The sequence below is a fragment of the Halichondria panicea genome, chromosome 12 (genome assembly GCF_963675165.1).
Source record: "Halichondria panicea chromosome 12, odHalPani1.1, whole genome shotgun sequence".
NCBI classification, from domain to species: domain Eukaryota; kingdom Metazoa; phylum Porifera; class Demospongiae; order Suberitida; family Halichondriidae; genus Halichondria; species Halichondria panicea.
The window spans coordinates 3,119,409-3,133,041 of NC_087388.1; the positions used below are offsets into that span (position 1 = coordinate 3,119,409).

Here is a 13,633-nt window from a genome sequence, read left to right on the forward strand (position 1 = left end):
GCCTCTTTCACAAGGCTCATCTTCCAGTGCGGCCAGGGATCAAGGCTAATACTGATCATGAATCTGAAAAAACATGTTCAAGCTACATGTACTCAGGTAGGCTCCTGCACACATTAAAACACTTATAGCTAGCTAAGTGATATGATTATTGTAGATAGAGTATCAAAATGAAAAGGCAACGTGCACCACTTTGTATGTGTGTGTGCATGAATAATTATTGTGTTCTAAGTCTGCTCAGCCTGGTAAGTGCTGCGCTTACAGCATTGATACAGCTACTCAACACAAGCCCGTATTAATATTGGCAGATTTTGATACTAAAGCTAATTCTTTGTTGAGTAAAGGAGAGTAAGAAGCGTATCTCGCAGTTATAAGAAGCGTATTTTGCATGTACATGTATGTACAATGTCATGTAGTTGGACAGATCCCAACTATGTTACATATGCAAACGATTGTGAACCGATAATTATAGTTTTGTTCCACTGCAAGAATCAGATTGCAGCGTTCAAGTGCATGTTCTTTGATGAATACATACCGTGGATTCTATTATGTTGTGCTATTAGAGTGACTGGAGAGTGTACTGCAATTAATCCCGTATCACATCCGCCGGTCCAGTAATTGCACGCTGTCAATGAAAACGGGTTGTTTTCGAATAACGGGAAAATATTAATAAAAACTACGGAGAACTTACAATTAGTATGGTTACTTGTGCAATAAGGGATTAATAGCACGAGTAACAAGCAATGGCAAGGCTACTAATTGCGCGAGGCGTACCCATATTGCACTCTTAGCCATACTATTTTTCGCATGCATCCTTGCATGACACAGGATTTTTAAAGTTTGTTCCACTGCAAAATCAGAGTGCCAGCGTTTGATTCTTGTGATTACATGCCGCGGGTTCTATTCTTGCAGCATACAGGTTTAAGTTAATAACTATAATAACATCATAAATGATTACTCAAAAACAAATAATTCACTAACATCACCATGTTTATAAAAGAGTGCACACACTATAAAAGATCTTACAAAAGTTACACAAAATTATTTTTTGTTATCATTACACTAAGGAGTCTAAGGTGTCTGTATTGGGCTCTGAAGTGGCAGGCTCGACATCTGCATGTAAAATTATTATTGACTAAATTAATTACTGTATAGCCGGTAATTTTCGGGGGGACAAAATATTCGTCACTTTTGTGGTTGAAGCTCTGACCACGAATGATTTACCCACGAATGAAGCGACCTTGACTGCCTTTACCCACAGTGCAATTAGCAACCACGAAAATATTATCCACGAAATGTCCACGAATATTTTGTCTCCCGAAAATTACCCGCTATACAGTACAAAATAGGCACTCTACATTAATTTTACAGAATAACAAGTATGACAGCAGAGTAAGAGCCTATAATTATACTCATGGAAAGTTTTGTACATGCCAATAAGACTCACTCTGATTTTCAGCAGGTTTCCTTATAGTGCGTGGTTTCGGACGTGGTCTAGGAGCTGGTGGATCCATTGTTGTCCTGCGCTCTGGTTTAGGTGAGCCACCAGCTGGTTTCTCCGCTGTTGGCGGGGGTACCTGCATAATATGCCGTAGTAAGTATTTAATAACGATGCCTCAGGCGTACTGCTGCAGGACACAATGCAGTAAAGCTGTGTATCTGCCTGTAACTGCTCAACAGTTTCAATGCGACTACAACTAAGAGCTTCTATATATAAGATTTTACTTTGTTCGAAGTAAACCTGTTCTTCTTTCTATTTAACTTATCCGCATGTGCACTTAATTCCACGTGCATGTGTGGGAATCCTGTTTTTCTTTCATGAGCCACACAACACTACAACGCTAAACATGCACCGAGGCTGTAAGCTAGCGCACCGTGGTGCTTGAATGCTCGTTAATTTATATTGCACATTCATCCAATATTAACCTTCGGCTTTTTCTTTCCAAATGCATTGGCTAACTCGTCCATGTTAACATTGGGCATTTGCACTCCACCAGGCAGCCTCTTCATTGGTGTTGGTTCAGGAGCAACTGTCGAGGTATTTTCTGTTTCAGTAGGTTGTGGTCGTTGCTTGGGTTTGACAGCAGGCTTTCCTTTTGTAGCAGGTGGTTTCTCTTTGACTGTTAGAGACTCACTGTTTGGTTTACTCTCTAAAACCTCCCAGTCTCCACTTTGACGAGATGTTGTCACTACTGGTTCTTGAGCTGGTGTGGGTTTTTCTTCAGGTTTTGACTTTTTACTAAAGATTTTTGAGAGCCCATGTCTGCAAAAGAAGAATATTAAACAATCAGATAGTGAGCAACAAACAATCAATGAGTACAAAACTGTATAAGCATCAAGCAGAAGAATACGAGCACAATTCTGTTAATTTCATGTACGTACATGTACATTGTAGTTTACACTTCCAAATGCTTGCATATTTTGAAACTACACGTACCTTTTTCGTTCTTTTGTTTTCTTGCCATCAGCAGAGCCACTTCTTTCCTCCACGGTCTGGTTTGGGCTTGGTGTTCTCTCCATTTTGGGGGGAGTGACTACTTCCTCTCGTGAGGACTCACCAGAAGCACTGTCAGGAGGCTTGGATGCCTGGGGACATAATTTTGAAACATGTACTATACATTGTACATGTACTGCATAAAAAAGTGTGCCGAGAAATTCAGCGTTGCTTGTTAAATATACATCAGAACATACATGTACTATACATGAGAATATTACATGTACCGTACACCCTCACACATTCTTTTGCTACAACCTCCTTGCACGAGGGTATTTTGACTCAAAAAGGTATGTGAAATATTACATGTATTAATTAGTTATTGTAGCACGAGTGCAACATGCCATATTATTGCACTGGAGTGTACGAGGGCGCCTGCAATAACTAACTTGTTGCCCAATGACGCCAAACTCTTCTGATTGGTCAAGTTTTTCCCTGAAAGACATGTGTTTTGAGTGAATTCATTAGATTTGCTGAATTCCATAGTAAATTCTTAGTTTGTTACCACAACTAGTGCAAAAGGAAGTAGCATAAGTCGAAAAGCAGATTTCATTTGCTACATGTACATGTACTGGATTGCTTTGATCTGCCCACCCACTGGGCAACAAGTATATAAACAGCATGTGTTAGGAACTCTACAGTGTGCTGGGAGTTATTAGTGATGGCTTCTAGAAAGCTAATCCAAGAAAGACAGTATGTGGCTCTGCTTGCCCTCAACGATGTTAAATGCAGGAAAAACTAGGCTAGTCTTTCACTACTCTCAGAATGATGTCGATCACCCATGATTTGCAGCTTGTCTTGTTCTTCCTCAGTGGATAAAGTACTTACATGTACCAATGACATTGTGCTACTATACATACACATGTAGCTAAGTTGATTTATGTATATAATACGCATTTACATTGTACGAGCCTCGAGACCAAGTCGTGGGGTATATTTTCGAGTATAACTACGCCGTTAGCGAGTCCAGCCCTATCTCAAGTCTAAAGTTCTTCGCGAGTGTAACGTTAAACGAACAGACATGAGCTGGGTGCATCTAATGGGAGTACTTACAATTGGGCTCATTGGAAGGATAATCTTTGGCTCTGAAGGTGGTAGCTGATTGACTTGCTTGTGATCATCTTCACTATAATTACATGTACAAGGACAAATAGTCTTACACTTACACCATGAACATACAGAGCAAACGTACCTCACACTCAGTGATTGTAGCTTTGAAGTGCTCTCTGTCACAGGCAGAGGATTTGAAGGTTGCTTGTGCTTGTCCGTTTCAGTATTTTTGGGTTCTTCTTTAGGAAAAGGGATTGTCGGAGTTTCTTCAACAGGTGGAGTAGCAGACATCTCACCAATTGGAGGACTGTCAAGTTTCTCAGGTAGTGTAGGTGTATTACTGTCTGTGGAGGATGGTTGCAAGTTTTGTTCTTGTGATTTTGTAGTTTCTGCTTCTGTTGGTACTGCTGGCTCTTGGGGCAGTGATGAATCAGCAGGAGTATCCTCTGTTTTATCTGGCTCCGGAGACGTTTCTTTGATAACTGGTTTGTCATCCTCATTTGGTTTGTCATCAGATGAACCAGCAGTATCTGGGTCGGAGGAAGTGGAAGCTGGAAGTTCAGGTGTTGAAGGAGACTCATCCGGGGAGGTTGCAGATAATTTATCTGGTTCAGCCTCGGCAGATGTACATGTATCATCTTCCTTGCTAGGATCAGTCTTAGGTGGCCGTGGACGAGGGGAAGGTTTTGGGGATGCTTTAGGAGTTGCAGGTTTTTCCTCTGTTGAAGCCTCTAGATGTTCATCTTCTGCAGGTGCTTTAGCTTCAGTAGGTGGAGGACTATGTTCTTTTTCATCAGCAGCCTCAATATTAGTACGCTCTGGCTGGTCCTGTGGAGAAGGGGTTCGAGTCAATGCTGATGGTGGGAGGAGAGGGGACTTCGACTGTGGAGGAGACTGTTGTTCCTACGTACATGTACATTGGACAGAGTAATTTTAACGAGTCACTTTCATCATCCACATGTACATGTATTGTAAGTTGCACCAGGGAATAATGCATGGATCCCTCAAATGTTACAAATGCCACCATTGATGCGCTTTTTAACAATGCTATCTTAACAGGTTAATATAACTATTGTGCTTTTTACCTCCGTGGGTCCCTCTTCTTGAACAGCTGTTGGGGTGTTTAAATTGGGACTTGGTTTGACAGTCGGTCGTGATTTCCCTCCTCGCTGCATGCGCGCAGGCTTAGGTCTAGTCTTGCCAAGATGTTGGAGAGCAGGACCCACGGCCACTAGAGGCTCGCTGGGAAGATCAACTGCAAGAAGTGTTTGTTAACAAAGGTACATGTACATGTATCAGGAAATGTCGCACAAAAGTTTGAAGATACATGTACATGTACGTGATAAATTTACATGTACACGTGCCTGAGGCACCTCGCACAATACTATCATAGTGAAAGTTTAGTTGTTTAGTTGATCAAATAAAATCGAAGTGAGTCTATGGCTAGAGATAGTGAGTTAATCAGCAGCTGAAAACTGTACTCTACCTTGTTCCTCCTCATTAATATCGTCAGGGTCAGGACGACGAGCTCTCTTTTTCTTAGTAATGGGAGTGTTCTGTTCCACACGGAATGTAAAGTTTCGTGAGACCTTTGTATCAGGAGTGGCACTGCTGGCACGAGCATCTTTGTGCATCTTCATCTACATACATTTAATTATGAGTGATAGCACTTTTAAGCTTATACATGTACATGTACGTCTATTAGAGCATGTATGGTACAATGCACTGATGTACACATGCATACATAGTACAAGGGATCAGTTGTCGTCACCAATAGTTTAATTTACCAGTTTGAGATTAGCTTTGTCCAACTTCACCAATGTTTGCTCTACAATCAGCTCCGTAATGTTGGCAGCCACATCCAGGTTGATAGCACTGACATGACTCACAACCTCCGGAGCAGATTTCTTCGTTACAGCTTTTTTGGCGTATGTGAAGTCCGAGGAAACAGAGCTAGAGAGCACCATACCCCGTATCATTGTTTTAGCTTCATCAGTCAGGAGGGAGGGACATGCTCTCAAGGTTTGCTCCACCATACGGTCCGATGTGGCCTGATAGATATTAGTTAGTTGCGTTACATGTACTGTCCAAAATAATATGATGTACATGTACATGCATGTACGTGTACACAGTACATCTTGTTCTAATATTGAACAGAAAATGAACCTTGATATGCTCAGTGTAGACTTGATCCATGAAGGACTCAAGTAGGATTTTCACTTGTGTTGAGATGGCTTGTAACTGATCAGACTCAACTTGAGGGTTGTACAGTCCATCCGTAAGCTGGGGGGACACAAGTTAAGAGTCTGGATAGACTCAATTATTTATACATTGTGTGCCCACTGCAACTACAAATGTACGTATAGTTACATGTGCATCAGGGTTGCATCTAAATGTAATAGGGAGGGCAGGGGTGAACCCACCTCCCAATGTTTGTAGAATATTGATGTGCAATATGTAACTAGATCTACCGTGATGCACTATAATTATGTAATAGAGGGTGTGGTCAACAATTGTGGGAGTGGCCAAACATTTTGAGGCGCGCGTAACAAACCTTCCCCCCAAAACTTTTAATCCTAGAGATGAAACCCTGAGTAGCATGTACATGTATGTACCAGAGTACATTGTAGATGTACATGTATCAAGATCGAATAAGCGAATTTACAGGGCCTCACATGTACTTGAAGGCGTACACACAAAGTGGGGAATTAATTTGGCCAACACTCATATCGAGAAAGCATAATAAATAACCAAAATTCAGCAATGAATGAACCTAAGTACATGCATGCATGTATGTACCTTGAGGACGTTGTTGGCTTCACTTTTGACTTGAGTGGCCTCCTTTACATTGTCATGGGAGGTCCCGTGGGCAGATTCTGCCCACTGCAAAAGGTCCTCCAGCTGTACCAGCTCACGACTCACAACAGACTACATGTATATTGATAGGTGGTTGGTGAGATTCAGATATAAATGAGTGTAAAAGGCATAATTGACACTTACACTCTGCTGTGTAGCCGTAAGCAGTCTACCTCTGTGTCTGGCTGCGAGCTCGACCTTTAATCTTTCATCAGAATGATTCCTACAAAGGAGCAGCTGGATCTCCTGCACAATTTTTTCAGTCTCTTTGCCAGCTCGGCCAATGTCTGCCAGGGGGAGGGGCATCACACGCAGAGTGTAGTTGCTTAGGGAAGAAGTAGTACATGAACATGTAAGTTATGGTTGAAAAAAAGGAGCACCTCATTGACCCAAAATGCATAGGCGGCGCAGCGGATTATACAGCGTAGTAATCGTCAGTGTTGGTGAGACTGTCCACATTAATTATATTGTTTGTACAACACTCGTCCTATTGCATATATAACTCGTAGAAAAAAGCTGATTGCATACACAGTCACGTATCCTAGTGTATATCACTTGCATCAAAAACAATTCACCCTTGCACTCACTGTTTGAGAGCAGAGATGACGTCCTGCAGTCCGCACAGAGAAGTATCATTGTGGTCCCAGCTGACCTCACGAAGATGATAGTTTGTGAGTAGGACCTTTGCAAGGTAACGAGCTCCATGGTTACCCATCTGATTGCCACTGCACGAACAGACAACAAACAGCAATATAGTGACGTAAGTTGAAAGTGAGAGATGTATATGTATATTCACGGAAAAAATTCCCCTACTGTACGTTCTACAGAACATGAAACAAGTTACATGTGCATGTACGTACACTTGGATCTGCACATACATGTAGCAGAAAACGATAAGCTTCAGTTACATGTACATGCACATTTACCACACCTGATGTTGAGCTTAAGTAATGATGTGTTGTCTGAGACAGCTGTAAGAAGGGCAAAGGTAAGGTCTTTCAGTTTGGAGTCCTGCACACTCAACGATGACAAGTGACAGTCGTCCTTCTTAAGAAGGAAGCACAGTTTGTCCATGGCATCCGCACGAACTCTATGTGTGCATACATGTAAGTGCATGCCAATAAACGTGTTTACATTGAAACCTTAATTCCTACACTGAAGGTTTGCTCAAGTATTGAAAATAACACAGATGGGTGATAGAGTTTGTTGATATTAACAAAGTATGTGCTTCAGTAATGACAAGAGAATCAAAACAATGGCTATTGGGAATATAACATTGACTAAACAATACACATTGAACACACGTTAATATACATGTAGTCATGTAACTCGTGAGTGGAATGAGAAGCACAATCATGCATGTACATTGTATATGTATTTGCATTTATAACAAAACCGTTTTTAGTAATCAAATATCTGGCTTCAAAAAAGTACGTACCACTGGGGTGAGGCGGGGCAATCAGGGCTGTATATATTATTATGTACCACTGTAACAGTAAGGCACTTCACTTACATTTGCTTGCCACTGAAGTTCCTGCCAAGTGCCACATGCCTGAGCTTACTGTTTCCAGCAACGGACTCTATGATGATTGGCAGACACTGATCCAGACCACAGTCAGAGATATCGAGTTTGTGTAGACACTGGGTTCGAGAGATAACTTTGGCCATTACTCCAGGGTCATGGCCGCAACCCAGGTCATTGGACGATACGTTCAAGTTAACAGAAGTCACATTGGGATTAACTGAAAGGCCTTCCAGTATGGCACTGTGCGGTGGAGGGATCGTTACTACATGTACATGTACTGTACGCAATAGCTAGCCCAATACTATTAGCAATAATTATGATACATGTACATGTACAGGAAACCACAATGTTAGTGTTCAGGTGCACAGAATGTGATATGAATTCTAGGATAATAAAAGCACAGTAACCAAACTCAACAGCGGCATACATGCACGTACATGTATCTATATACACATTGTATATGTAACTTACGAGACAATTTCATTGGTGAGCCTGCAATCAGTTAGGTCGATGTTACTGATGGCAATGCACGAGCTGCAGAACTGTTGCAGTTTTGCGGCCACACCGGCAGACAGTACACCTTTCTTGCCTTTACCACTGTTGTGGGACAGGTCCAGCGTTCTAAGATGTTGTTGACAACCTCTGATCAAAACCTGTAGAGTGTACATGTAGTTATGGCGTACTTCCAACATCCATAACATTTCAGGTTAGTGAGTGCAAAATCATACACTATAATGAGAGAGATTAGATTTCCATACACTTCAGGAATAGTTGAAAAAAGTTTGCCTAGAGTGATTTCAGTTCCATATTAACCTGAACGACTGAGTCCAGAGTTAGGCCACACCCAGAGAGGTTGAGGTGGGAGATAGTTTGTGGCTCCTGGATAAAGGCCAGGGCACCCAGTGGGTCAGGGCCAAGAGGATTGCTAGATAGGTCAAAGTGCACAAGGGAGTATTCCATGTGCTTGTTTTGTTTCAACGACTGTGCCAGCATTGATCCACCTACAAACATGAATGTGTGTAAGCAAAGGTAGTCGTGCACATGCAAGCACCAATGTGCACATCGCTATGTATGCACGATTGTCTATGTATTGTACATGCATTCATAATAATTATGGCGCATCGAAAGAGCCTGTTTTGATAACAGGCATAATACCTCATTGTCACCACGTGGGTACCCACCTCTGTTGGAAATCTTGCAGTTGGCTAACACAATATGTTGGAGTCCGTGTGGGAGGTTATCTAAAGCACTGCCCAGTGACTCAATAGCTGCATAAAGGATCAATACGGACACGATTAAAAACAAAAGACAGCTTTTCCTAACACATGAAAACAATCTTAGCTTTGTAATAATTATAGTACAGTAGTACATGTATAATTTTTGTACTGTACAATATATTTATGACATGAAATTGCTTCAGCATCAGCAATGTACATCGTATGTACTGTACTATGATATAAAAGAACGTACACAGTGAACATACATTTGTCATCAAAGTTGTTGTCAGATAGGTCCAAATGAACTATTGCTGACCGAGGGTTGTTCTTCAGAGCAACAGACATTCTCACGAGATTCTCACTGTGTATTGACAAGAGGTTGATTGATAGCACACATGTATGGCATACAAATTATATAGCACATCATACGTGCAGATGCATGGTAATACACTTACGGTCTAAGAGATGCATTGCGAAGAACAATCTTCTTAATAGCTCGAGACACGTTGATTACATAGCAAAGCTCTTCAACTAGTTCAGCAGGCTGGATGGATGAATCGGGAAAAATATTTAAGCTTATAACATTATTATACCAAGAGTAGATAAGAGTACTCTTATCTACTTTTGCATATACATACATACACATACGTGTATTGTGTATGTAGAACAAGTGCTTACCAGTCTGTCATTTCTAACAATAATACCCTCAAAAAACTCGTTGTGCCTGAGCGTGCTCAAAACTGGAAGGAGATCTCTGCATTGAGTAAAAAAACTTTCAGCAATGTATCTACAGTACTGTAGTGGTACCCTCACAACATAATTACGCCCACCTACCCTTTTCTGCAAGAACTTTAGGCTTAATTGAGAAGGTACTGGAGGACCCATTTTAACAAACAGCGAGTTATAGTTACAAAACCAAATACCCGCGGCTTATGCTTGTGGACTGTGATCGTACCATATAAAATGCATTGTACCTTGTGAACAAAATATAATATTGGTATATACAGAATAATGTACATTTGAAGCATGATTAAAGTACAACAGTCAACTACATGTACATAAAGATCTACATGTACTTGCATGCTCTACACAATCATCTTTGGGGGCGAGCAGAATCACAGAGAAAAATCATGTCCGTTTTTAGTGCATATTATACCGGCCAGCATAGATAAAAGCTGTCTAACACTGATTTGCTTGTTTCTACTTCACAAACTCAGCATTTGATATGGTTATTTTCGAGTCTTTCGAGGATTGACCCAGAAATACGAAAATTTAGTGCCTCGAAAATTGGTTTTACATCAGGTATTGAAATCTTTCTACTGTAGAGGTGTGGTTATTTGAACCACTATCCTCGAAATGTTCTGTTTGGGCAGTTCGCGAAAATTAGTACCTCGAAAATAACCCGCTATACGGTAGCTATGTACAAAAAGAGGGGATGGGTGTATTTTTGCCATAGGGTATATATACAATAACATAAATGTTTACCTGGTGGAGAGGTGATTGAAGTCAGACAAATTGAGGTCTCGAAAACCATGAGCCAGGTACACGTTCTTCAAATACTATTGGGTGAGCAAATTGTTTACAAAACAAAAGGAAAAGGTCCAACCACAACTACTCCACTTAACTACCTATAATTATGTAATAGCAGGAGTATTCATGTAATAGTGATAACCTATACAGTTATAGACACCAGGTTTCGAATGTGTTTTCAAATAGATAGCGAACGTAATTAATGCAAAGACTGAACATTAGCATAGTTAGAAAGGCATAGGGCTTGTGCAACGTCATTCGCAAACGATAAATTCTAAATCGGGTATTATATAAATGCTGTACTAACCAATCAGATTGCGATTCTATACTACGAGTAACTAAACGACTTTAGTACAATGTGCACCATAAGCGTGCTGTATATATATAGTGAGCATATTTTGCATTTCAGGGAATCAGGTGAAATAAAATTCCCTCCTGATAAGTAATCACGATCGACCAATGGTTGCTGCAATAATATTATACATTGTGTATGCAGTACTGGTAGAGCTGTGGATATCCCGTGCAGTGCATATTTGCACAGTAAACATTCCCCCCAAACACATTCGTCAAATAATCATAATGCTTGCAAAATGTAAACATACCCGCTATACGGTATTATATAAATATAGAGACAAACTGCATACACATGGAAGATATGCTTTGGGCCAATACGGTAACAGTGGAAAAATGGGATCAAGTGGCTTATACAGCACCGGATGTGCATTTTTCCTTAGCTAACCTAAATCCCTCCCCCTTCCAAAATTCCATCCGGTGCCGTATATGCCACTTGATCCGATAAATGTAGCTTTTTCTCTACAAATTTATTGTAGTACATAATCGTTACATACCTGTAAGTAAAGTCATACTGAAAGAGGTACGAATGACATGATCGACATACGTGTACGTGTAACATTGCACGTATACTTCATAAGCGTTGAGGCGAACACACAAATTATGATTATTGATGAGACATAATTATACTGTACAGTAAGAGGTACATTGTACATGTACGAATGACATGATCGACATACATTGCACGTACAAATCATCAGCATTGATGTAAACACATAAATTACGATTATTGATAGGGTCTACTACTTATTTGATCGACAATTTTACATGCACAGGGAGTATAGCTTTGCACTTACCCAAACTACTTCACTGCTGAAGGACACACCAAAGAAGTCACTGAGGAAGGCATAAGAGGTGATAAAGCCTTGCAGACTAGAGGCATCACTACGATCCATTGCTGAGAGAAGACTGTCTCGTAGTGACGTCACCTCTGACCGAAGTGAGTCAGGGTCAAAGGTCAACTTCAACACCATCCTGGACAAAATAGAACTTGCCGTGCACAAATGTGCATAGATGACGTACATGTAAGCTACTACTGGATGCACCTGTAATTTACTTGCACCTTACTGTACACGCAGACAGACTTTTAAGAAAACACTTACTCTAATTGAGTAATAGGAAACACATTCTTGAGCTGGGCTGTGATTAGTCCAATGATCTCCACTGAGTCACGCCTAGTTGAGTGGAATTCTCGTGGTTTCTCACCCGGAAGTTGGAATGTAAGCTGGGAAAAACATGTCGAGTTGTTTGCATAGACCATTTTGCTTTACCAACACAATATCTACGTGGTAACATGTATGAGTTATTGAGGGCTCTTTCTCACGACTATTGTTGATGAAATTCCATGATCCCATGGGAAATTGGCTATGAAAACAAACTGCTCACGAGCATACTATTATTATGTGGGAGCGGTGTGGCATAATGAGCATGTGAACACTATATTAAAGTAAACATCACTAAAATGATAATGGTAAAAGTTAACAAAGAACTATACTGTTAATGCAACGTGCAAATACACGGCTGTGTGTATACGCAAACACATCATTCACTACAAAACTATACCTTTGATTCAGTACATTCTAGTAGTTGAATCTTGAGAAAGTTGAAGCTGATCTCCAGCTACAATAATGAAGCAGAACTAAATTCACATTAGATTATCACGACGATATTACCTTAACAGCTGGTCTATGGGAGAGGATGTAGCATCTGCTGTTGGTGATCACCTTAGAAAAAATAAAGTGACACTAGAATTATAATTTTGTGCGTAATTATTCTCTCACAAATTACAGCTACAAACATTTAATTCTTGTGTTGATAGGTGAGCCAAGTTACCATACCATTGCTAGCTTCTGTTGCATTTGTGTAACAGAAGCCACAACCATGCCAACATACATGAGCCTGCTTACTGCCTTGAACCAGATCTAGTCTATGTATAGTGCGCCCAAATGCAATTTTTACCAGTGTCTTGGGCTCAGTGGGGTCTCCTTTCTTTGAAAATGTGTCTACTTGCAAAACTTTTCTCAAAAATATCTCTCCAGCTCCAACCAGCACACTGCGCTCCGCAGCTGAGGAGTCAGACACATTCATATACATGTAGTACATAATACATTCGCATAAACTGTACCAAATGCAAAATCACATTAATAGGCCAAAAAACCTGTTATAACACATCATGTAGAGATCTACTTCCACATGTTTACTTACAGGTAAGTCCTAGCTCTTTTCCAAAGATATCCAGATCCTTGGGAGGGCTTGATTCCGTCATAACTTAACTATAAAGAAGGCCTCTCTTTAGTTTTTAATTTGAGCTAAACTGTAACAGCTCAGCTAGCTAATTATGTATGGGTGGGGCAGGTGTCCTGAGGTGAAACATTCGCTCCCCCTCAATTCAGGAATTTCGGGGGGTTCCAAGCATTTAATCTCCCCTAGTTGGGCGGAGTCCAACCAACACACGACTCCGCCCAACTAGACCTCCCCAGCCCCCCAGCCCACCAGCTAGTCTCGAGGCCAGACTCCTCCCGGGGAGAGAGTCTGGCAAACAGAGTCACTTTTCTTGGTTTTCAGACAGTCAAAAGTGGGCGTGTCGGAAATGGGCGTGGTGACGATGCTAAA

At 40.9% G+C, this 13,633-nt stretch overlaps 1 protein-coding gene across 1 annotated transcript; it reads right to left on the reverse strand.

The window, feature by feature from the left end:
- Positions 1-913: 913 nt before the first annotated feature.
- Positions 914-13,387, reverse strand: LOC135344940 (F-actin-uncapping protein LRRC16A-like). The gene is made up of 28 exons (XM_064542230.1): positions 13,226-13,387; positions 12,980-13,086; positions 12,694-12,744; positions 12,584-12,640; positions 12,124-12,245; positions 11,818-11,995; positions 10,625-10,698; positions 9,818-9,893; positions 9,595-9,683; positions 9,406-9,500; positions 9,104-9,190; positions 8,736-8,923; positions 8,394-8,575; positions 7,911-8,162; positions 7,329-7,487; positions 6,985-7,122; positions 6,542-6,722; positions 6,341-6,469; positions 5,708-5,824; positions 5,329-5,592; positions 5,028-5,181; positions 4,627-4,796; positions 3,684-4,444; positions 3,545-3,617; positions 2,435-2,583; positions 1,924-2,260; positions 1,445-1,574; positions 914-1,110 (listed from the first exon to the last, which is right to left on the reverse strand). Exons 1-28 carry the CDS (start codon positions 13,284-13,286, stop codon positions 1,055-1,057), a joined length of 4,437 nt encoding a protein of 1,478 aa, XP_064398300.1. The 5' UTR covers positions 13,287-13,387; the 3' UTR covers positions 914-1,054.
- Between the last annotated feature and the right edge of the window lie 246 nt (positions 13,388-13,633).

Excerpts from the sequence above, each read along its gene's own strand:
- LOC135344940 (XM_064542230.1), bottom strand. The coding sequence starts at position 13,286 with ATGACGGAATCAAGCCCTCCCAAGGATCTGGATATCTTTGGAAAAGAG. Across the intron at positions 6,470-6,541 it reads TTACGGCTACACAGCAGAGT|TCTGTTGTGAGTCGTGAGCT; the intron begins GTAAGTGTCAAT and ends ATATACATGTAG. Across the intron at positions 5,182-5,328 it reads ACAAAGCTAATCTCAAACTG|ATGAAGATGCACAAAGATGC; the intron begins GTAAATTAAACT and ends AAATGTATGTAG.